The 23,550-nt window shown below is 42.5% G+C and overlaps 1 protein-coding gene across 2 annotated transcripts; it reads left to right on the top strand.

Annotated features, from left to right (window-relative positions):
* Window positions 1-3,055: 3,055 nt before the first annotated feature.
* Window positions 3,056-9,961, top strand: LOC116758822 (low affinity immunoglobulin gamma Fc region receptor III-like). 2 transcript variants are annotated; one of them, XM_032642063.1, is made up of 5 exons: window positions 3,056-3,195; window positions 3,879-3,899; window positions 4,442-4,699; window positions 7,332-7,586; window positions 9,390-9,961. In XM_032642063.1, exons 1-5 carry the CDS (start codon window positions 3,147-3,149, stop codon window positions 9,578-9,580), a joined length of 774 nt encoding a protein of 257 aa, XP_032497954.1. In that variant the 5' UTR covers window positions 3,056-3,146; the 3' UTR covers window positions 9,581-9,961. The 2 variants fall into 2 exon arrangements, with proteins under 2 accessions (XP_032497954.1, XP_032497963.1); XM_032642072.1 differs by having other exon boundaries at window positions 3,058-3,195; window positions 4,445-4,699.
* The last annotated feature ends 13,589 nt before the right edge of the window (window positions 9,962-23,550 follow it).

Genomic DNA, 23,550 nt, shown 5'->3' with positions numbered 1-23,550 from the left:
AATCACCACCAACCTCCAACTCAGTGTCAAAAGCTGAGATCATTACCTCCCTCTCCCAAAGGCTGCTCCTCTTCCTCTATTTCTTACGTCCAGGAAATGTGTCACCATCCTCCTGATCACCCAAATCAGAAAATTGAGCATCACTTAGTCCCTCCTTCTCCATCATTCCTCATTGCCAATCACTCAGCCAAATCCCGTCCGTTCTACTTTCTTAACATCTCTCCTGGATGCTTCCATTGCATTTTCACTTTTTTATCAGAGAATCTCCTATCTTTCAGCTAAACTGTTAAAATAACTTCCCAAATTTTCCCTCCACCTTCAATCTTTCTCCCCTCCAACCTGTTTCTTGGACTGTGTCATTCCCCAGCTTAAAACCTTGATGATCAGTTTTACATTTTGTAAGAACTACTGTGATAGCAGTTCCAGAACGTACAAGTTGTTCACCATGACATACAAAGTCCTTTATGATCACCCAATAAATATTAATTGAGTGACTAGTCTATTCCAGGCAGATTCCCTACCCTCAAAGAACTTATAGTCCACAAATGTGATGAGGACTACAAAGGAGAAGCACAAGCTCCTGAAGGAGTACAGGGGATGGGAGTGTCACAACGTAAGTCAGAAAAAGAGAGAAGGCCTCAACCTCCTGTGTTGCACTTCTAATAGTCATCAACCGGTATGGTTCCAGATGTGGAACCAACAACTCTATATGCATCATTTCATTGAAACCTCACAACAACTCCTTGGGGTTAGTACCATTTTTGTTAGCCCAAGTTTAGAGATATGGAAACTGAGACCTCAACAGGTTAAATAAACAGTGGAGTTGGAATTCCATCCCACACTCACCTGAAACACAGTCCTCATAACCCTTTAAGAGCCTGTGCTTCTCCTCTGTCGTACTCTCGGATCCTGTGGAGCTATACCCAGCTCTGTAAACATGCCAGCCTATTTCACTCCAAGTCTCTGCTGATGTGGTTCCTTTTGCCTGAAACGACTATTTCCCTCAAAAGCCTTCCTGCTGAACACATAATTATCTTCTGTGATCCAATTAAAGTGTTCTGTCTTCCACGTGGACTCCTCCCCCAGACAGAATTAGCCACTGGCTTCTTCGTGCATACACAGAATGTCAGAAGTACTCGCATAATCCCTAAAGCACTTCAGATGCTCGTCTGGTAGTCTCCCCTTAAGAAGCTATAAATCCCGGGGAATGATAACTGATGAACTCTGTAATCTCAGAACCTTATGCCGTGGCTGTCATTTCAACATTAGGGAAGAGAAGAAGGGAGGGAGTAAAGAAAAGGATGAGGGAGAAAAGAAAAAGCAAGCGTGGAGACAAACACTCCAGCCTAAAATAGGCCAAGACCATCTGTCCTTCTTTTAAAAATTTGCATTTTACTTATCACTGTAAAATTAACGCATACCACCCCAACACACTCAGCTGGAGGATTGTTCAGGAAAACCTGCAGAACGTTTCCCATTCTTCTGCTGTCCTCCTGTGCTCTCCCTCCTCTCCTTCCTGTCTAGCCCACCCTCTCGGCAGCTGACAATTCCTCCCTCCATTTGAAGGCCACAGACAGGAAACGAATCAACAAGAAAATAAAACCTCAAAGAAGGAAAACTGAAGTGAATGCCTTGCACCACATCACGTTGCAGAAAGCCACTTCAGTAGCAATGAACAACAGAGAGCTCTGAGGGGTAGCCACCTTTCACCTCAGAAATCACAGAAAGCCCTGAAGGTACTCCTCCTGTCTTAGGTTTCCCAGATAAGCGTCTGAAGTACTATATGACGGAGCCTGAAGATTTCAGATACTAGTCTGGATTTTAGAAGGTGTAAACAAATCACTTAAGAAGGAGCACAAAAATGTCCATCTTAGTCAGACGTCTAATCCAAGGGCCTGTGGGGGAGGGTTGCTGCAGGAACGTGTTGGGGGAGGACGGGAATGGTGGAGGATCAATTATAACTCCTCTCAGGAGCAAAACAAAACAGAAATCAAAACCTGTGAAGTCGCTTTTGTTTGCCTCTGGAGTGGAAAGGGGCATGAGTCCGAAGCAGTGGTCAGCAGGCACTTGTGCCGGGCCCTGTCTCCACTCTACCCCTGCCAAACGTCGCTGGCTCATTTCTGTCTGCTGCTGACCTCCTGGGCTTTTCCAAGGCTTTTCCAAGTGAGACCTGCCCCAGATGTCCAGGAATCTGCTGGGCGCATGATATGGCCAAGCAGAGCCATTTGATCTTCTGTCTGAGATCTGGACTGATTTGAGAGCAAACAAAGTAGGGGTGAGGATGGGGGAGGGTATGGGTCTGTATGTGTTGGCAGGAGAGATGTTGAGAAAAGAGGAGAAGAGGTTAGCAACCTTACCACTTCCTAACCACCGCGCCTACACTTTTTCTGGAAAGAAGCCCTGGAACTCAGGCTGCTAGACTCACAGACCAGCTGTGGCCCATTGGGTCCCTGAGGGGCCCAAGGTAACCTGAACTACTGTGGCCCAGCACAGCCCTCATAACACTGGGGTGAAGGTAGAATGCTCTGGTCCTCGCTTCACCCTGCCCCCTTCCCCCCCCACCCCGTTTCCACCTTTTCTGTGTTCCTTCCAACCTTTCAGTGGTAACTCCTCCTCCCAGAGCCCATTTCTCTCCCACTGCCTGTGTTTCTTTTACTAGAGGATGCAAAGCTTATGATCGAATTCACACGGAGGAGTTAGTAAGAGATCCCAGAGGCATATGCATTTCCAATTTTAAAAGAAAATGCTGGTAGAGATAATATTGGGGTGAGGGACACTTCTAATGATCTGATGATTTAAATGACTGCTTTCTGTAGGCAGGCCCTGGCTGGGTGGAGATGGGTCTGGGCCAAGCAGGAGAGTGAGAAGTTTTGAGGTAGAACAAGAGACCCCCAGAGGGAATGTCCTCCTTATTGAGTCTCATTCCCAGGGTCCTGTTGTCCTGTTCGTGTCACCGGGTGGATCCCAGCCAGAGAGGTGGGGTTTCATTTGTCAGCGTTCAGATTCAGGAATCAAATGACGTTTCCAGAAAAGGAAACTGATGAGTAATAAGCTTAAGGGGTGGGGAGAAGGGCTGTTTATTTCCTCTCTTCAAGTCAACTAGGTCCCCTTAGGGCTCTGATATCTGTGGTGACTTGTCTACTCCAATGCACAACATGTGGCAACTGCTACCACCAACGGCTCTGCTGCTTCTAGGTAAGTCAGAATCACCCTGCCTGGGAGTTGAGCTCAAGATGCCCTGGGTTCAGCAGACATCCTTTTTCAGGCAAGGGATGAGACCCCTACCAAGGGATAGGACCCCTTACCATGTCTATAGATCTAGATTTAGCTTCTAGGACAAAGCTTCAAGCGTTAGAGATGTGGAGAATTGCTGGCCCTGATTTGGGCATAATCAGGAGGTGAAGGGGGACGTGAGATCTCCATTACTTCACCCCTCTGGGTCTCAGTTTGTCTATCTATAAACTGAAGAGTATGGACTAGATGATCCTGAAGGTCTGTCTCTTCCATTCTCACATTCCAGTGCTCCTCTCTAAGTCTTTTAATTTCCTCCCTTTCCAGGGGACTTGGGGTGAGGTTGTTTTTATGGTTTGATTCAGGGATATTCGATCTGTACCCTTAATCTGGGAGTTCGAACGGGGACCACAGAGTAAGGGAATGGTGTTGAAAACAGGGGCTTGGGTGGACAAGGGAGTAGGAGGCACAGACATTGGAGACCAGAGGACAGGCAATGGGAGAGCTATCCACTATATTTATCTTGATTCTTGGGAACACAGGCCTCCCAGGGCAGAGGTGGGCAGGGGAGTTTAAACTCACTCCACACTCCAGTCACCCTGATCTCTGCTGCTGCTCAATATCTGTTTCACTCTTTTTTCTTACAGTTTCAGCTGGCACGCAAGCTGGTGAGTTTGCTTCGTGGTCTTGGATGGGTCAAGTGAGGAATGTAAATGTGCAATAGCCACAGGGCGTTAGGAAATGTGCATAGGAAATTGCTGATGTGGGGCTGACAGGGGTAATTCCCCCAACACAGTAGGGCTTGGCCCTATGCTTCTCTGGCCAGTTTTGCTCAAGACAAAGAGAGACCAAGAAGGAGGCCAGGGCTTCCCTGGTGGCGCAGTGGTTGAGAGTCCGCCTGCCGATGCAGGGGACACGGGTTCGTGCCCCGGTCCGGGAAGATCCCACATGCCGTGGAGCGTCTAGGCCTGTGAGCCATGGCCGCTGAGCCTGCGCGTCCGGAGCCTGTGCTCCGCAACGGGAGAGGCCACAACAGTGAGAGGCAAAAAGAAGGAGGCCAAACCTCTCCAAGCCAATATGCTCAGACTGAGTGCTATGCCAAGGCTGAGTTGCCAACTCTCGGTTCGCAATGGGTTTTGAGCCTCCCTGGGAATGCCAGTGTAGGGCTGGCTCATTTCCTGCCCTTATCTACATTCTCTTGACTCCTCAGCAGATCTCCCAAAGGCTGTGGTGCTCCTAGACCCTCAATGGGACCGGGTGCTCAAGGATGACCACGTGACTCTAAAGTGCCAGGGGGACTACCCTCTTGGAGACAATTCCACACAGTGGTGGCACAATGGGACTCTCATCCCAAACCAGGCCTCCAGCTACTTCATCACAGATGCCAAAGTTGAGGATAGTGGAGACTACAAGTGTCAGACAGGCCTCTCCACACTCAGCGACCCGGTGAAGCTAAAAGTCTACGTGGGTGAGTAGGTGAAGGGGAAAAGGGAAATCACCAATAAATGGTAAAAAAAAAAGAGGCCCTGAAAGACTTGAGAAGCACCAGAAGATGATGTTCCTGGGGCTTAAAACTAAGATGAGATGATCTGTAGTCCTACTGAATTATATCAGATTGTAGTCCTAGCTATAAGTAGGCCTTAGGTAAAAAGTCAAAGCCTGGCATATACTACAGGGCTGCTGCACTTCACAATTCCAGGAATGAGCATTCACATAGAATACATACAGCATGCATGGTGTCATCTGAAGGTCAGGGCGTGACACTGATGCTCAATAATAGTTATTGAATAAATTAATGAATCCATTTTAGGACCTCAATCTCCTCACTCTCAGACACACAATGCCCTAAGCTACCCCACAAGCCATCCCTAATTCACCATAATCTCTCTCTCCCTCTTCCCATCAATGCCGCACTCAAAATATACACTTCAGCATAAATTTGGCCGTGTGATATCTCTCCTAATAGAGATATATGTACACGTTCAGCCTGCATATTCATCATGGAATCAGTCTTTGTGTATTAACAGAATCCACTCATTAGATGCAAGTAGAAGAAGTATTTTGGAGGCAGAGATCTCTCCTGGTGTCCCTGAAATCACACCACATAGCCCGGTACCTGCAGCATCACCTTGTTAAGCCTGACTCTATTTTCATGGCTGCCCCATCTGTATATTGTATGTGAGTGGAACAAGTCTGGAGGGGAAGGAGGGCCTAATGAAGGTGGACCTGCAACAGAATTCCATGGAATCTGAAGCTGATTTTCTTGGCTTCTTTGCCTGACTGTGTCATTTAGCTGACAATGTTCTCAGTCTACAGAGCTACAAAGAGGAATGTCTATTATCTAGCTGGGTGAGAGATCGATGGCCACCTATGATCAAATAAAATGGGGAATTACCAACAGGAAGCAATAGACAAATCATATCTGGTAGTTATTAGCTTGTCTTAAACTTGGCTCTAGAAACTGACTTTAGAAGTCTAATCAGTGAGAACTGTTTTAAACTGTGACCAAGAGCATTAACTTCAGCAGGCAAACTCCTAATCATTCTTTAGGACCCATTTCACTTATCTCCTTCTCTGAGAAGCTTTCCTGACTTTCTTTGGGCAGAATTTCTTTGCTCCATTCTCTTTGGTCCTTCAGTCCTTTGTTCTTAGCCTGTTATAGCACTTATCACACTGTATTGTAATTATTTCTATGTCTAGATCACAGATTCTTTGATGTGTCTTAGTCATCTGGGTATCCCCAGTCTGCACAACATAGTAAGTGCTCAATAAAATATTAGTTTAACGAATGTACATATGGACATTCACTGAGTCCCTGACAGCCAGAATGGAACAAGAATGTTCCCCCCAAAGAAACCAGACCATATATATACATATATGATTACATAATATTTAAGTCCATGTTTTTTCTTTTTTTCTGAGCATACATACTTTTTGTATTCTGTCTTTTTAACTTAACATTGTCTGATAAATGTTTTCTCATGTCATTTTTTAATTTTTATGCAATATCATTTTTAATTATTCAGGACAACTTCCTGACCACAATTTCAAGTTCTCTCTGTGGGTGTGGAGCCTGGTTACTTGGCAAGGCAGTTGTGATAACAAGTATCTTGGTGACATAACATTCTCTCTCAGAGGCTGTGCTCAGTAATGAAGATGGCCTTGCTGAGACACTATGGCCCTTCAGAAACCACCAATTACCAGCACTACCACACATGCTTTTTTTTTCCCCTCCCTGACTTTTTTTTTTTAAGATTTAATTTAATTTTTTTCTTTTTTGGCTGCACGCAGGCTTTCTCTAGTTGTGGCAAGCGGAGGCTACTCTTTGTTGTGGTGCACGGACTTCTCATTGCAGTGGCTTCTCTTGTTGCAGAGCACAGGCTCTAGGCAAACGGGCTTCAGTAGTTGTGGCTTGCGGGCTCTAGAGCGCAGGCTCAGTAGTTGTGGTACACGGGGTTAGTTGCTCCGTGGCATGTGGGGTCTTTCCGGACCAGGGATCAAACCCACGTCCCCTGCATTGGCAGGCGGATTGTTAACCACTGCGCCACCCGGGAAGTCCCCCCTCCCTGACTTTTATATTGAGGTCTCCTTCATGATTTCTGCAGCCACTCCTGTGGCCACTCAGTAACCTTCTTCCTGACTGTCTGCAAGAGTCTTCCAATATTCCTACAGCTGTCCATTCCTTCTGAAGTCTACCTTTCCTTTAATTGGGCAAATCATCATTTTCTAATACAATTTTTACTCTTTGATCTAGAACTTACAATGGCTCCTTATTACCTGCCATGGCAAATCCAAGTGTAGCCATTAAGGACACTGCAAATTGCTTCTCACCTGCCTCATCACTTACACCCTATGCTCTAACCTTATGTTTTGACCATGTGCGTGTCTCTCCCTCTCCACCATTAGACAAAAGTTCTTGGTGTGACTTGAGCTCTCTTGCAGGGCCCAGTTGGCTTTTTCCCAAAGAAAGCTATGTTAGGATGGCTCCCAGTCTGGCTTTCCATCATCCCCCAGGATCTGGGTGGTGAGCATCCCCTTCACAAAAGCTTTGCACTGAATGCTGAGGCCCCCTGGGCCTGTGTTCTCTTTGTGTCTTTCAGGTTGGCTGTTGCTCCAGGCCCCTCGGTGGGTGGTCCAGGAGGGGGAGCCCATTAAGCTGAAGTGTCACAGTTGGAAGAATACTACTGTACGAAAGGTTCAATTTTTTCAGAATGGCCAAGGCAAGCAGTTTTCTTATCAGAATTCTGACTTCTGCATTCCAGAAGCAAAACTTGAACACAGTGGCTCCTACTTCTGCAGGGGGATTATCGGGAGTAAAAACGAGTCTTCAGAGGCTATGAACATCACTGTTCAAGGTAAGAGATGTGCAGAGCGCATCTAAAGGGCCCAGAGCACCATGTGTGGGGACTCTGCCTTCACACTGGGAAGATGAGTTGGGAGGAGATTGCTGACCATCCCACAGACGTCTTTACAAGGGTCATTCTCATGCAATATCATTTTTAATTATTCAGGACAACTTCCTGACCACAATTTCAAGTTCTCTCTGTGGGTGTGGAGCCTGGTTACTTGGCAAGGCAGTTGTGAAAACAAGTATCTTGGTGCGGAAGTCACATTTCCTCCCCCATAAATATGCCTGTCCTTACCTCATTCTAACTATATCCATAATGTTATCTGTCTCTATCATGCTGGCCCATCATGACCTGTTCTCCTTTCCCCTCCAAGCCTCAAGTCATAGCCAAAAGCGAAGTTGGCAGTAGTGCCTCACTTTCTCACAGAAAGACCCATAACCTGTGTTCTGGCTCTGCTGCTAATTAACCACGTAACTGTGGCCAGTTAGACTCTCTGAACCTCAGTTTCCACTTCTGTAACAAAGACATGCTGACCTTTATTGGGCATCTTTCAATGTGCTGGACACTGTGCTGAGTGCTTCTTTACATGCAACTAGTCTGATGATCATAGTAACCCCTCACAACAACATTAAGAGATCGGTAATATTGACTCTACAGATGAAGTAACTGAGGTGGAAAAAAGGGCGGGGGTGTAATTAATGTGTCTCCAAGGGCACACCAAAGATTCAAAGCCTGTATACTGATCCACCAGATAAAATGAAAGGATTGGACAGGCGCCAGTGTCCTATGACAGAATTTTGAATTCCACTAAGTCACTTAGAAAACATCTCCAGTCTCTGTAGTACCATCCTCCAGGGTCAGAGATCCCCTGCCACCGTGCTCCTGGACTTCCTAATTTCACAAAACTTCCACTTGTAATCAGACTAAGACGTTTGTTATAAGCAATTTACATGTAGTAAGACAGCAAGATAGCCACACATCTTCTGAGATTTTAACAAAACAATGCCATAATTTGTGTAAAAAATAACTTCATCACAATTTAAATTGAAAATAAATACTCTCAAATAGAGAATGAGAAAGCAAATAATAAAGAAAATGGGGGCAAAATGCCAAAAATTAGTAAATCTAGGTAAAGAATATATGAGAGTTATTTATACTTTACTGGTAACCTTTTTTTTAAGTTTGAAATTAAATCAAAATTAAGAGTTAAAAAAATTAAGACTAAAAATCCACTCTAATGTTACCAGTTTATAGACTACAGTGAGGAATGACTTTAAAATAACAATATTAAGGGCTAAGAGGTTGAGAACAAGCAAATTCTACCTCTTTCCACTTTGGGTTATTAGTTACTGAGCCGTGATAAAGAAATATTATCAATTTTCTGACGGTAAGTAGCAGATTTCAATGGTTCACTTTTTTTTTTTTTTTAGATTTCCTTTAGTGGGGTAAAAACAATGAGTATTATTTTGAGACACAAGAGAAAGTTACTGAATTAAGAAATAGTGTTCTCACACCAACTTAAACTTTGACTACTTTCAGAATTTCACACAAAACCCAGCTACAACCTACCTTGCTCCACGCTATGTAACATACCTCCATCAAACATGAAAACACTTTTGCTCAGGTAGCATTAAGATCCAGACTCAGTGGGAGGAAGCTATGGCTTTCCGCCAGACCCCCCATATTCCTTAGAATCTGTCTCTCTTAGCAGGTGTCAGAAAGACTTTCCACTGATGACCTCACTGTTTATTCCAAATTTCTGCCTTAACAAATGTCATTTTATTCTCATCCCTCTGCTTCTCCCTTTAGGTCAAGAAAATCCACCAACCAGCTCATCATTCTTTCCACCTTGGCACCAAATCACTTTCTTCCTGGTGATGGGACTCCTGTTTGCAGTGGACACGGGGCTGTATTTTTCTGTGAAGAGAGCCCTTCGAAACTCAAAGGAGGACTGGAGGAATGGCAAAGTCACATGGACTCAGGGCCCTCAGGGCAAATGAGGGTAATAAAAGCAGCATCCCCATCCCATGGGGGTGATAAAAGAAGCATCTCTGAACCTCTTTCTAAATTCACAGCCCCACCATGCCCAACAGGCATCTCTGGGAGCAGCAGGAAAATTACACCTCAGACTCTAGGCTGAGGGTCCTTCACCCAACTCTGTTTTCTCTTGGTCTCCTATGGAAAGGAAAGGACTGTGATCTTCAAGTGCCAACAGTGAAGCCGCAGTGAGCAGCTGCATTACCAGGAATAGAAGTCTCAGAGCGACATGGATGCTTTCTCTATTCTAACCATTCCGTCCCAGCAAAGCAACAATACAGACTCTTGATGATTACCCTTGATGTATGAATATTGTCCTTAAATAAATGGATATGTAAATAAGAGAATTCATGGTTGAGAACCAGCTGGATAGTAGTCTGCATCTGTTGCTTCAGGGCTGGCTGCCTTCAAGGCACCCTAAAACTCCTTCTAGACAGACTGTGGGTATGTCTGGGGGGTCTAAGGGAGACAGCAGAACCAATGAAGGGGGTGGCTAAGAAAGAGCAGGGTAGTCCAGGAAAGACCAGAGAAGACCACCAGAGAAGACCACCTAGAATACGAGCCGTGGTAGATAGAGGTAAAAGAAAATCACAGAGGTGATGTAGAATAGAGTTTTTCATGGGAGCCCATGTCAGAATTGGGATGGTCTGCAAGTATACAGTGATCAACCCTCTTAATGTCATGAGTAGGAAATGGTCCAGGAAGGGGTGTAGGGGTTGGAGGATGTAGAAAAGAAAGCACAGAATAAGGCCATTGGAAGGAGAGCAACATTGTTGTCCCGGATTAAGCTCAGTGAACAGAGATACCTCCGCATCCAAACAGAGAAAGCATGAGAAGAAGTCAACCACAACTGCACAGGAAAGAATGGGTAGGAGGTGAGAATGCTTTTACTGGGCACAATAGTGAGAATTAGAGAGCAGTGGCAGGGACTATAAAACCAGCTTTTCCGTTTTAGTTTCTAATTCAGATATAGCTTTGATCACATCATCCTTTAAACAAATGTTGGATAACCAATATTAAATGTACTGAACTCTACTGAGTTAAATTATGAAACTTGGAAATCCCTCAGCATGTCGGTAACAATGGAGTAGAGGTGGAGAAGGCAATCACTGCCTATCACAGTGATAAGCTATCTCTCTTTGTGTTTCAGAAGTTTTAAATAGAACCATTTCTTGATTTCGGTAAGTTATTTTACAAGATCCTGCTTCTACTGTCAGGCAGAAGATGGAAAAGCCATGGTAATAAAACGAGAATGAAAAAAATCCTTTTTTCCTCCCATTGTCCAAAATTCTATCAGTGAAACAGAGCAGGACCCTATGGTCCTTGTCCCCCATGTCCTCTGCCTGCCTTTTGTCTGTGGAAAACCTTTAGCCAAACAATAAGTTTAATCAGAGAAGTGAGAAAATGCAGAAACAAAGGAAAACAGTCAAAGGAGACCAAATTATAATAGTTTAGTCATTAAGCATAGTCAAGGACCTTTAGTTCCTTCTCAAAGGCTATAGATAATATTCTGAGCCATTTCCTGTGAGTTGTCTTAAAGTTACTGAAACCCGACCCGGTGGAAAGAGTTAACTACATGATGTCCAGATTGTAGCCATGACAAAATTCCACAATTTTGGAATTGTGGAATTCCAAGAATTGGAATGGCCACAAGAATTGGAACTGCCACAATTCCAAGAATTGGCCTCAAGGAAATGGGAACAAACCGACCCTCAAACTGAAGACGAACTGTGCTTGAAACAATCAAGATGACGCTGCTTAGACCACCCGTGACCAATTTCAAGATGACTGTCAGAGCTGACTGTGCTGTTTCTGCATGTAGCCCCCTCCCACAGCCTATAAAATCTCTTGCCCACTGATTGTCAGTGAGGGGAGTCGGCCTTTGGACAGGGTCCACCCCTCCCCCCAGGTTGCTGACATCCAAAATAAAGCAAACTTTCTTTCCCACCAGCCTTGCCTCTTTACTAGCTTCTGAGCGGCGAGCAGCCCGACCCCACTTTCGGTTACATAGGGATTAGTTTGGGTTGTTGAGGAACCCCTCTCGCCTCAGCAACCATCTCACCACAATTCATATGAAGTAGTCAGCTTGCTAATTCACCAAATCTTGTTGGGACAACGGGGCAAAGGGAAAATTTCATAGGTGGTATTGGATAGGAGGATGAATGAGAATTAGAGGTAGTTTTAGAGCATGATGCAGGAAAGAGCTAGGAAGGAGGTGGGGTCTGGGCAGAGGTATCTGGCCAGCCCAATTGTGTCAATTATGAGCTTTATGCCAAGACAATTCAAGCTTGGTATAGGAATATTAGATGAGATTCAGACATCAGACAAGGGCATTTGGAAATGCTGAACATTCAGCTCACATTTATTTAGTATTTACAATGTGCCAAGCTTGAGTATAGGTACTGAAGATACCGAGATGAGCGACCCAGGGTCATTCCCTGGAGGAACTTTCATTCTTAGTGAGAGGAAAAAAAAAAAAAAAACGTAAATAAAGAGAGAATGGGTCTTCCCTGGTGGCGCAGTGGTTGAGAGTACGCCTGCCGATGCAGGGGACATGGGTTCGTGCCCCGATCTGGGAAGATCCCACATGCCGCGGAGCGGCTGGGCCCGTGAGCCATGGCCGCTGAGCCTGCGTGTCTGGAGTCTGTGCTCTGCAACGGGAGAGGCCACAACAGTGAGAGGCCCCGCGTACTGCAAAAAAAAAAAAAAAAGAGAGAGAGAGAGAATGAAGAAAGGGCTGCAGAAAAGAGGCTTAATTTTTGGTGTTGTGGTGATGGATGACTAGGAGTTTGCCAGGCAAAAAGGAGAAGCACTGAAGGCCCATATGGGCAAAGATTCAAAAGCCAGAACAGGGGGTCAAGAAAGTAGTTTGATTCTGTTCAAGTCTAAAGAGTCAGTGAAGGAGAGGAGAGAGTTCAGGGGCCAGATTATGAAAGGCACTGCCTTCCAAGCTATGGATGTTGTAGTCTACCCTGCAGGCCATTGAGGGATTTTAAACAGGTCTTTTCTAAAGAAAGCCTCTCTGGCAGCTATCTGGAGGCTGGAAAGGAAAGGACAGCTGAAGACAGGAAACTGCCTAGGCGGCTAGGTAGTTATTGCAGTAACCAAAGGGATAAGTATTGAGGAAGTAAATGTCAGCAGGCTGAAGAGGAAGATGGTTACTCAAATATTAAGAAGGTAGGTTCTCCAAAAATTGGAAACCAGCAGGACGTAGCATGACTAAGGGCCCAGGGTCTGGAAACGTCCGTTTCAAGAGTTAGGAAATACAAGTACAAAGGCAAGGCAGGCAGATGTTGGGTAAAAGATTTCAGTTTGGGATTACAAATACTCACTTCCTCTGGCTGGTAAGTATTTTTAAAGCATCAGTTTCATGATGCAATTTTAGTAGAACCTTACTTGAGCAAGTAAAAGTTGTATTGCTAGTTGCAACCTTAATCACGTAGACTCGAAACTTTTAGCAGAACACGTGGTAGGCTGGACGGAACCCAAGTGGGGTGACACTGACAAGTCCCGGGATTCAAAACAGCTGACGTTTCATCTCTGGGTGGGCTCAAACCACCACCCTCTCACTTACCAGCTAAACACACTAACCCATTGTGCCACAGAGACAGACAGCAAACTTTCTTATTACCAACTTAGTTTACTGACAAATAACCCCGTAGTGTTCTCTGCGTCTTCAAAGTACTCTGGTTGAGGCTGCCATAGGAACCGGTGGAGCCATCACGTTCCAGCGCACCAGGACACTTAGTAGCCCCGAGAGAAACGGGTCTTTCCCCCTAGGACCTGCACTAGCACCTGCTAAGATCTGGGACAGAACTCACTTTCTACCCGGAAGATGCTAAGAAAACGAGAGCAGCCGAGAACGAATGAACAATGGGTCTTTGGGGAACCCAAAATGAATGCTCTCTGTGGGTTCACGAGTTCACTTGATTTTGCTCTGAGAAGTATATCAATATACTTTTTTGCTAATCTAGACAATTTATGCATTCATGTGTACGTGCGCGAGTGTTAACTTATAATAAGCTTATGATTGTGAAATTTTAAAATACTGCATCACATGTCCCATCATGTCTGGCAAAATGTTATATCTAAGTAAGGAAGCGTAACATAACAAAATTAATCTTCAACCCCAGCTGTTTTGAAAGGTTTCTACTAGCATATTAGGCACCCAGACAGGACACAGGATTTATAAATGCCTGTAATTTAAGGACTTTCACTCTGACATAATCCACATCCAACTGCCCGAGGCCCTTTATCCAACATAATCAACCTAGGGATCCTGGTCAGTGCTGGGCCTAATAAGTTTCTCCTCTTCTCTACAGCTTAGAGAGAAGCTCCTCTCTTTGTTCTTGGGCTACTTAACAGCCACGGGCTTCATCAATCACATCACCTCCACCCCAGGCATACCCAACCGAGCTACCACACCGCTTCCTGGCCGCACCCAAGCACACGTAAGCAGCCATTTTCTCTGTTGCCCAAGCCCCAGGGCGCCTCTGAACCCTCCACATAGAACCTTCTTCTTCCTTCTGCACTGCCATCCTCTTAATTAGTGGGTTCCAGTTTAGGTACAGGTCAAAGTTTTCAATGATTTCCAGTGAAATGAGAATACACACAAATATAGAGATGTATGTGCATAAATATATGTGTGTGTGTGTGTGTGTGTGTGTGTGTGTGTGTGTATCTCAGATAAGTTTGCTAAATGACCTCTAAGCTAGCATTGCTTTTTCACACTTTAAATTTTTGTTTTTAAATGTCCTTTCTTTTATAAAATTATGATGAGGATAGATGATAGTTGATGTGGCTGCGATTGTTTTATCAATTCCCTAACTTGGCAAAATAAAAAGTTAGCAACACTATATTGGTCACCAGCATTTGGGGGAAATTTTTACTCCTCTGTGAAGTCCAAGTTTGGGAGTCACTACTCTTGTCTTCATCTCCTTTATTGGATTGGCTGCAAAAACTAAAAATAACTTGCAAGTTTATTCTAAATATACATATATTTCCTATGCTTCACTTTGCATGTACACATTACAGCAATCCAAAAGAAGGGGGAGAAAACAGTCAAAGAAAAACTGAGGCAAAAAGAAAGTACAAAATGGGGTGGTAAATAAATCCAAAATATATCAGTAATCACAATAAATATAACTGGAGAAAACTTGCCAGTTAAAGAGAAAAGTGGATTTTTAAAATACATTTTATTTTGTTTAGAAGAATGACATTAAAACATAAACAGAAAGACTGAATGTAAAAGAATTGCTAAAGATATGTCAGGAATATTCTAACGAAAAGAAAGTTGGTAGTTGGTATATAGCTATATATCAATAATATCAGACAAAATAAAGTTTAAGAAATAATGCCTTACTAGGGATGAAGATGGTCACCATATGCTAATAAAAGATTAAACTCACAATGAACATATAATAATTCTAAACACATATGTATCTATTAAAATAGCATTAAAATATAAAAGCAAGAATTATTATACCAAGAGGAAAATCGACAAATCCATCACCACAGTGGGAGAATTCAACACACTTCTCTCAGCATTTGATAGGTCAAGCAGAAGGGAAATAAAAGCATATAAACACAGTTAACAAGCTTGATTTAATAGATATATATATAGAGAGAGAACTCTGCAACCAATAATTATTGGTTATACTTTCTTCTCAAATGCACCTGGAACATTTATGGAAATTGACTTCGTATGAGTCCATAAAACAAGTTTTAACGTACTCATGGAATTGGCACTACTACATATGTATCTTTGAACAGAATGAAGTTTAACTCAGAAAGCAATTACTGTACAAAAAGTAACTCTTGAAAACCTCACATATTTGGAAATTTTAAAAACACCTGTTTTTAAATAACTCAAGGATCAAAGAGAAATTGAATGAAAATTGAAAAAGACTTAGAGAGTAGTAATAAAAATATAACATACCAGAATTATCAAATGCTCAAGGTTTTACATGTGCACTTGGGAAAAGGAATACTGTACTAACCATCAATGTTTAGCATATGTGTTAAACAGTATTTTCTGTTAAACCTGTTAGAAAAAAAAACAACAGAAAACTTCTGAAATGCAATTAGTCCTGTTACAATGAGGGAAATATATAGCTAGTAACTATTCTGAGTGGTCAGTGCCATACCAGTTAACCCTCAGAAAGAATCATCCTCTGGGTTCTGCTTTGGCTCTCCCTAGACACCCCAGAAACCCACCCCATACCACTGCTAGCCAACTCTAAGTGACTGTAGGCAGTCACTTCCAAGGAGGCCACTCAATGCCTCCCAACCTGCAAGTCTAATTTAAGCCAGCCTATTGCAGGTCCTGGATATAGGTCCCTGTCCCTGTACGTCTCCCAGGACAGGGCTACCTGAACCATGGTCCAGTTAATAAGTGCCCAGTGTTTGGCCCCCCAAGACAGTGGCTACCCACCACTACTCAGTACACCTCTGTAGTCACCCTTGTTTGTGGCCACTTGTGGGAACTGCAGCCTCCATGCAATCTTGGCACCAAGAGCGTCAGGGAATAACAGAGAGAGCAGGCAGGCAGTAATAGGTCACAATGAAGGCATCAGCCAGGTGTTGTGGCCTCTGCTGGCACTCTGGCACTGGAGCATAAGAAAAATCGGGGGCTAAGGGATGACTGAGGTGCATTTGTTCTCTTTTTCCATCCATGTTTTATTTCACCTTCCTTTCCTGTGACGAGGTTTTGTTTTTGTTTTTTAATCCCAAACATCCTCCCACCATGGGCATTAAAATTTGTTTTAGTAATAAAATGAATAATTAATGCTTGTACATTGCCAGGCACCATTCTAAACATTTATTAACTCATTTGGGAATTGTAATTATCATCATTATCCTCTTTTACGGATGAGGAAACTGAGACAGAGAGCCAAGATTCAAACACAGGAAGTACCACAGAGCCCATGTGTTTAACCACCACATTATGTTGTCTCATCCAGCCTGAATGGCTGAGGTCAACCTACTTATACATGTCATTCCAATAAATGATTTTTGTATAATACAGATAACAGATATATAAAACCTTAGACAATATTTTAAAGGCTAGAAAAAAATGTTAATAAAATTGCTGTTAGTTCCACAGAAGACAACAAGGAATTCAGTATCAACACCCATCCTTTCCTAATTTTAGGAAAAAGTTTTCTGCTTATTGAGACAAGTTACCTAATGACTATCAATTTATTGGAAAGGGATTGGAGGAATTTGATGGATTTCCCCTATGTTAAACCAGGGCTCAGGTAGCGGCATCATTTAGCTAGTGACAGCTGTATAAAACAAAACCAACAATTATTAAAATCAGCTAATTTGGAGATGAGTAAAAAGATCTAACATAGTGTTTGCCCTTACATTACCCGGAAATCAGTTTTATAAGATACATAAACACACTTATCTATATATATAATTAAAGAATAATAGAGAATATTTGAAATGTATATTCTTGTAACTGTTTTAAATCTTCAGAATACCATTCCTAGCTCGGTGTTTCAACATAAATGAATGCCATAAAAATAATATTTAGTGGAAAATATGCTAGTTGAAAAAGAATACATACCACCTGCTACCAGTTGTATAAACTTTAAAAGTGTGAAAATACAAATAATATATTATTTGATAACACATACACATGTAGTGAAATTTATAAAAGCCAAAGGAATAATAAATATAAAATCCAAAATAAGACTCCTTATTGGGAAGGAGAGAAATGCATCAAAGAGAGAAACATAGAAGGCTTCTTCTGTTCTGTTTCTTTCTTGAGCAGGGTATTGAAATACAGAGATGCTCATTTTATTATTTTCTACATTTTATATTTATAATGTGCTGTTTTGTATGAATTGTTTCGTTAAAATTTAATCTTTGTTAATGCAAACTAGCCTTTCTGCTTAAGATCTGGGAGGAAGGGGCTTCCCTGGTGGCGCGGTGGTTGAGAGTCCGCCTGCCGATGCAGGGGACACGGGTTCGTGCCCTGGTCCAGGAAGATCCCACATGCCGCAGAGCGGCTGGGCCCGTGAGCCATGGTCGCAGAGTCTGCGCGTCGGAACCTGTGCTCCGCAATGGGAGAGACCACAGCAGTGAGAGGCCCGTGTACTGCAAAAAAAAAAAATGATCTGGGAGGGAAATAATAGCATTTAAGTGGACAATGAGAGAGAAGCAAAAAGACTTTATCCCCATATTTATGGACAAACACCAGATCTAGATAGATTACTTAGATTACTCTCATTCAAAGATGAGCACATAGAGTTCTTAATTGCAAACAAGATAATCTACTCTAGCTTGTTTAAATACAAAGTATTTATTGAGGGGTACAGATAATTAATGAGGCATTGGGAAAACTGAAAAAACAGACTCCAGGCTGACTTCCAGGAATAACTCCCCCAAAACTACTCTGTATATTGGACTACCACACTATACAGTAAAAATTGCTGCAAAATAAATTTAAAAGCTTTCACAATCTCTAGTTCTATAACAAAGCAGTATTAGCCACTATTTATATCAGCAAAATTATATTCCTGCCTCTCTCCCATGTAACTCCGCTCCAAATCAAAATCTCACTAAAGTGTATCTGTTTGGTGAAAGTAAATCATATCTGGAACCCCAGTTGCAGAGGAATCTAGAAAATATAGTTCTGCTTTCCAGCCACTACAGCACAGGCCACTACAACAATGCCAGAATGCCATTGGAATAGGTGTTGAACAAACCAATCCACATATCCACTGCAGTGAGTAAACTGAAAAAAGCAAAAATAAGATAAGATCAACGCCAAATTAAAATAAAAGCAAACAGACTTCCCAGCTCCACCCTCAGTATGGGACTTTTAGGGTTTGAGGGGATCAAAAGCTCTAAAGAACTAGGTAGTAGTGGGCTACGGATGTGGTTATGGTGTGATAAGCTGTGGCAAGGGTCTGTGCATGTTTTTGTTCATAAATGACAACCTGTGGGGGGGTGGGGAAAGGGCTCCAAGTCCTTGTGTTGGACTCCTCCTCCCAAATTCCTGTGGAAAAGATCCAACCAGTGTAATAGAGAAAAGTTTGTGTCATCCCAATCATCCTCAATATCTAAGAGAAAGCTTGCAACCTCCTGGATTCGTGATTAACATCTCATGATCCAAGGTGGGTCTGCTGTCAAACTGTTTTGGAAATCAGAGCGGGACATCACTCACATAGCTGAATATCAAAAAGCATGTGCAGGAAATGACACAAAGGACAGCAGAGTAAAAGAGTGTAAGCCTTTGACTCACAATCAGCTACAATATCCAAAATGAAGCTCGATATCTTCTAGTTTCACCACTGTTTCATGGATCCAAGCTGGGGCTGGAGTCAAGGATGTCCCAGAGTTTTTGTTTTGCTTTGTTTGAGGAGGATGGATGGGTTAGTACACATCAACGATGTCAAATCACTGATTTCAAATCAGTGATTGGGGGGTGGGCTATCGGATAAATTGAACAGAGAACCATCAGGTGGAGGGATGGGTAGAGGTATGGACTTACCTTATGTTATATCTCAAAATAATTTCAAAAAGAATTAAAGAGATAATACCAAAAAGTAAAATCGAACAAAATTACTATGAGAAAATAAAGGTTAAAAACTGATCTGATATCAGGGTGGGAAAGAATTTTCTATGTATATAAAAAGTTAAGAAAGAAACTACTAGGAAAAATATTTGACTACATGAAATTAGAAACTTCTGAACTTCAAACATTATGAATAAAATTTAAAAGCAATTCCAGTTTCCATAATGGAAGAATAGTTTTCATAGGACTAACCATTCCACAGATAACAGTGATAAATTCTGGACAAAATTTTTTTTTTTTTTTTTTTTTTTGCGGTACGTGGGCCTCTCACTGTTGTGGCCTCTCCCGTTGCGGAGCACAGGCTCCGGACGTGCAGGCTCAGTGGCCATGGCTCACGGGTGCTCCGGACGTGCAGGCTCAGCAGCCATGGCTCACGGGTGCTCCGGACGTGCAGGCTCAGCAGCCATGGCTCACGGGCCCAGCCGCTCCGCGGCACGTGGGATCTTCCCGGACCGGGGCACGAACCCGTGTCCCCTGCATCGGCAGGCGGACTCTCAACCACTGCGCCACCAGGGAAGCCCTGGACAAAATATTTTTTTAAAAAATCTGTTTGAAGGCACTGAAGAGCAATTAAATTAGATAGAAAATAAAGAGGATTCAAGCCTTGGAAGAAGTAACCACAATGTGTAATATCTTCACTCTGAGGGCACTCACCAGTCAAACCCTCAGGCATATAAACTCATGCTGAAAACCAGTCTTATACCTCATGCATCAGGGTAGAGTTTATAGCTGCCAAATTGGCTGGAAAGTAAAGGAGTAAATTTCAGAAAGCAGGGAGCATCATTAGGGAAAAGCAAATCCACAAATGAATCACCTGTCATATATTTGGCTCACCCTTGAACCTGATATGTACTGATTTGAGGGAGGCCAGGGTGAAAATAATAGCTAGAAGGCTAAAAGACTACTGAGCAGAGATTTCAAGAACTTCCCCACCAGAGGAGGACAAAACACTGGAAATGACATAAATGTTCAAAAATAGGAGATTAAAAATATTACGGTGCAGCCATATAGTATAACACAATGAAGTCATTAAAGTAATGTTTTAGACTAATATTTAATAAATATAGAAATATTCACATGTTTAAGTAAACACTCAAGTAGCTTAAAAAAACAGTATGTACCATATGATTCCAACCTTGCATTTTTACAATGCCAGAGATAAACATACAGCAAAATATTAATAAGGATTTCCTGGATGATGAAAATATGGGTGCCTTTTATTTCTTCGTGATTTGCTTATTCTCCATATTTTCTATAAGGACTATATATTACCCTTATATTCAGGAAAAAATATTATCTTTTTAAAAAATTAGCATATACTATGTACCAGGTGCTAGTGCAAGGCACTACTTCGAAGGACTCTAGGGCTGCAAAGCGTCTCAAAAACTGTACTTTGGGGCTTCACTGGTGGCGCAGTGGTTGAGAGTCCACCTGCCGATGCAGGGAACACGGGTTCGTGCCCCGGTCCGGGAAGATCCCACATGCCGCGGAGCGGCTGGGCCCGTGAGCCGTGGTCTCTGAGCCTGCGCGTCCGGAGCCTGTGCTCCGCAACGGAAGAGGCCACAACAGTGAGAGGCCCGCGTACCGCAAAAAAAAACAACAACTGTACTTTGGCTCCTCCATTTTACAGATGAAGAAACCGCAGCCCAGAGAAGTTAAATGACTTGCAAAAAAGCAAACCATTCGTTAGTGATAAACAAACAAACAAGCAAACAAAAAAAAACAGGTCTTCTGATTGTCAGACCAGTGTCTCATTTCTCTGTATCTGGTTTAGACATAAAATCTTCGTTTATTCCTCATCACCCCTTGTAGGGGAGGTCGTTTCATAAAGTTGCATGCTTTCATGTAGTATGGCAGTAGAAAGAGTGTGGGCTTGAGAATTTAGGCTGTCCCCTACTGAATAGCAATATACACAGGAGGAAGAAAGAAGGAGCGCCTAGAGAATCGTCGATAACAAGGAGAAGGAGAAGATAAGGAAAGGTGGAATCTTGAATACAGGGCTTAAGGCAGAGCCTGAATCCTGGGTTGCTCTTCCAGAGGGCAGCAGGAAATAATGGGGATGGGAAAAGATACACTCAGCGGTAGGCCCATTCAACAGCAGTTCAGGTGGAAACATGATTGCAGGATTAATGATCCAATGCATTTAACGCAGAACCAGGGTCAAAACAACCATACCTACTAGTACTCTTGCCCATCATCCAGGAAATTCACATGCAAGAGACGTTCTCTTGGAGAGAACCCAAAGTTGTTTACGATTAGTTTTTGTCTCGGCAGTGAGAGAGAACAAAAAAGTTCTTCTATCTCCCCTTCTGGGAATCGAACGCCAATCTCCTACCTGACAAGCCAGGCCAGACCAGGCCACTCACCAGTATGCCGATGAGGAAAACAACAGTAGAGGGTTTTAGATCATTGCTTAGGAAGTTACTTCTAAACTGCCATAGCAATTTATTCCTTGAAAGACTGTTGGTTGCTGGTCAAGTTGTTATTTTACTGTATCTAGACTGTCACGTTGCAACTGAAACATAATGGGAGCTCCACAGGTAGTTTAAAATTTCTAATAGCCACAGTAAAAAGTAAGAAGAAACAGGTGATAATTTTAAATATATATCTGACTTAACCCAATATTATGAAATATTATTTCAACATGTAACTAATACACAAATATTAATTAGATTTTGCTGTTGTTCTTAGTTTTCAAACCGGTAAGGATTTTACACTTATAGACAGCACATTTCTACACAGATGTTAAATTTTCGTTGGAAAAATTTGATTAATATTTAGATTTCATGACACTTACAGTTGAAAAAGTGGATTTACATACGAAAGCTGTTCCTAACATACTTAAACGTTCTGCAGTAGCTGGATTGAGTATCTGTTTACATTTTTACGTCGATTTATTTCAATTACTTAATTAATTTCAATTAAATAGACTTAAAAATGCAGTTCCACAACAGCCAGCTCTACCCACCACCAGTCCCTCCCATCAGGAAACTTGCACAAGCCTCTTAGATAGCCTCATCCACCAGAGGGCAGACAGCAGAAGCAAGAAGAACTACAGTCCTGCAGCCTGTGGAACGAAAACCACATTCACAGAAAGATAGACAAAATTAAAAAGCAGAAGGCTATGTACCACATGAAGGAACAAGATAAAACCCCAGAAAAAGAACTAAATGAAGAGGAGATAGGCAATCTTCCAGAAAAAGAATTCAGAATAACGATAGTGAAGATGATCCAGGACCTCGGAAAAAGAATGGAGGCAAAGATCGAGAAGATGCAAGAAATGTTTAACAAAGACCTAGAAATTAAAGAACAAGCAAACAGAGATGAACAATACAATAATTGAAATGAAAAATACATTGAAGGAATCAATAGCAGAATAACTGAGGCAGAAGAACGGATAAGTGACCTGGAAGACAGAATGGTGGAATTCACTGCCACAGAACAGAACAAAGAAAAAAGAATGTAAAGAAATGAAGACAGCCTAAGAGACCTCTGGGACAACATAGACGCACCAATATTCACATTATAGGGGTCCCAGAAGGAGAAGAGAGAGAGAAAGGACCCGAGAAAATATTTGAAGAGATTATAGTCAAAAACTTCCCTAACATGGGAAAGGAAATAGCCACCCAAGTCCAGGAAGCACAGAGAGTCCCATATAGGATAAACCCAAGGAGAAACACACCGAGACACATCGTAATCAAACTGGCAAAAATTAAAGACAAAGAAAAATTATTGAATGCAGCAAGGGAAAAATGACAAATAACATACAAGGGAACTCCCATAAGGTTAACAGCTGATTTCTCAGCAGAAACTCTACAAGTCAGAAGGGAGTGGCATGATATACTAAAAGTGATGAAAAGGAAAAACCTACAACCAAGATTACTCTACCCAGCAAGGATCTCATTCAGATTCAATGGAGAAATCAAAAGCTTTACAGACAAGCAAAAGCTAAGAGAAATCAGCACCACCAAACCAGCTCTACAACAAATGCTAAAGGAACTTCTCTAAGTGGGAAACACAAGAGAAGAAAAGGACCTACAAAAGCAAACCTGAAATGATTAAGAAAATGGTCATAGGAACATACATATCAATAATTACCTTAAACATGAATGGATTAAATGCTCCAACCAAAAGACACAGGCTTGCTGAATGGATACAAAAACAAGATCCATATATATGCTGTCTACACAAGGTCTATGTGTCCACTTCAGACCTAGGGACACATAAAGACTGAAAGTGAGGGGATGGAAAAAGATATTCCATGCCAATGGAAATCAGAAGAAAGCTGGAGTAGCAACACTCATATCAGATAAAATAGACTTTAAAATAAAGAATGTTACAAGA

Source organism: Phocoena sinus, chromosome 1 (assembly GCF_008692025.1).
Source record: "Phocoena sinus isolate mPhoSin1 chromosome 1, mPhoSin1.pri, whole genome shotgun sequence".
Taxonomy (NCBI): domain Eukaryota; kingdom Metazoa; phylum Chordata; class Mammalia; order Artiodactyla; family Phocoenidae; genus Phocoena; species Phocoena sinus.
This window is presented reverse-complemented; position numbering and strand designations above follow the sequence as displayed.

Bases quoted from the DNA above. Each gene is read 5' to 3' on its own strand.
- LOC116758822 (XM_032642063.1), top strand. From the start codon at position 3,147: ATGCACAACATGTGGCAACTGCTACCACCAACGGCTCTGCTGCTTCTA. The intron at 4,700-7,331 runs GTGAGTAGGTGA...TGTGTCTTTCAG, and splicing joins GAAGCTAAAAGTCTACGTGG to GTTGGCTGTTGCTCCAGGCC. The intron at 7,587-9,389 runs GTAAGAGATGTG...TTCTCCCTTTAG, and splicing joins TATGAACATCACTGTTCAAG to GTCAAGAAAATCCACCAACC.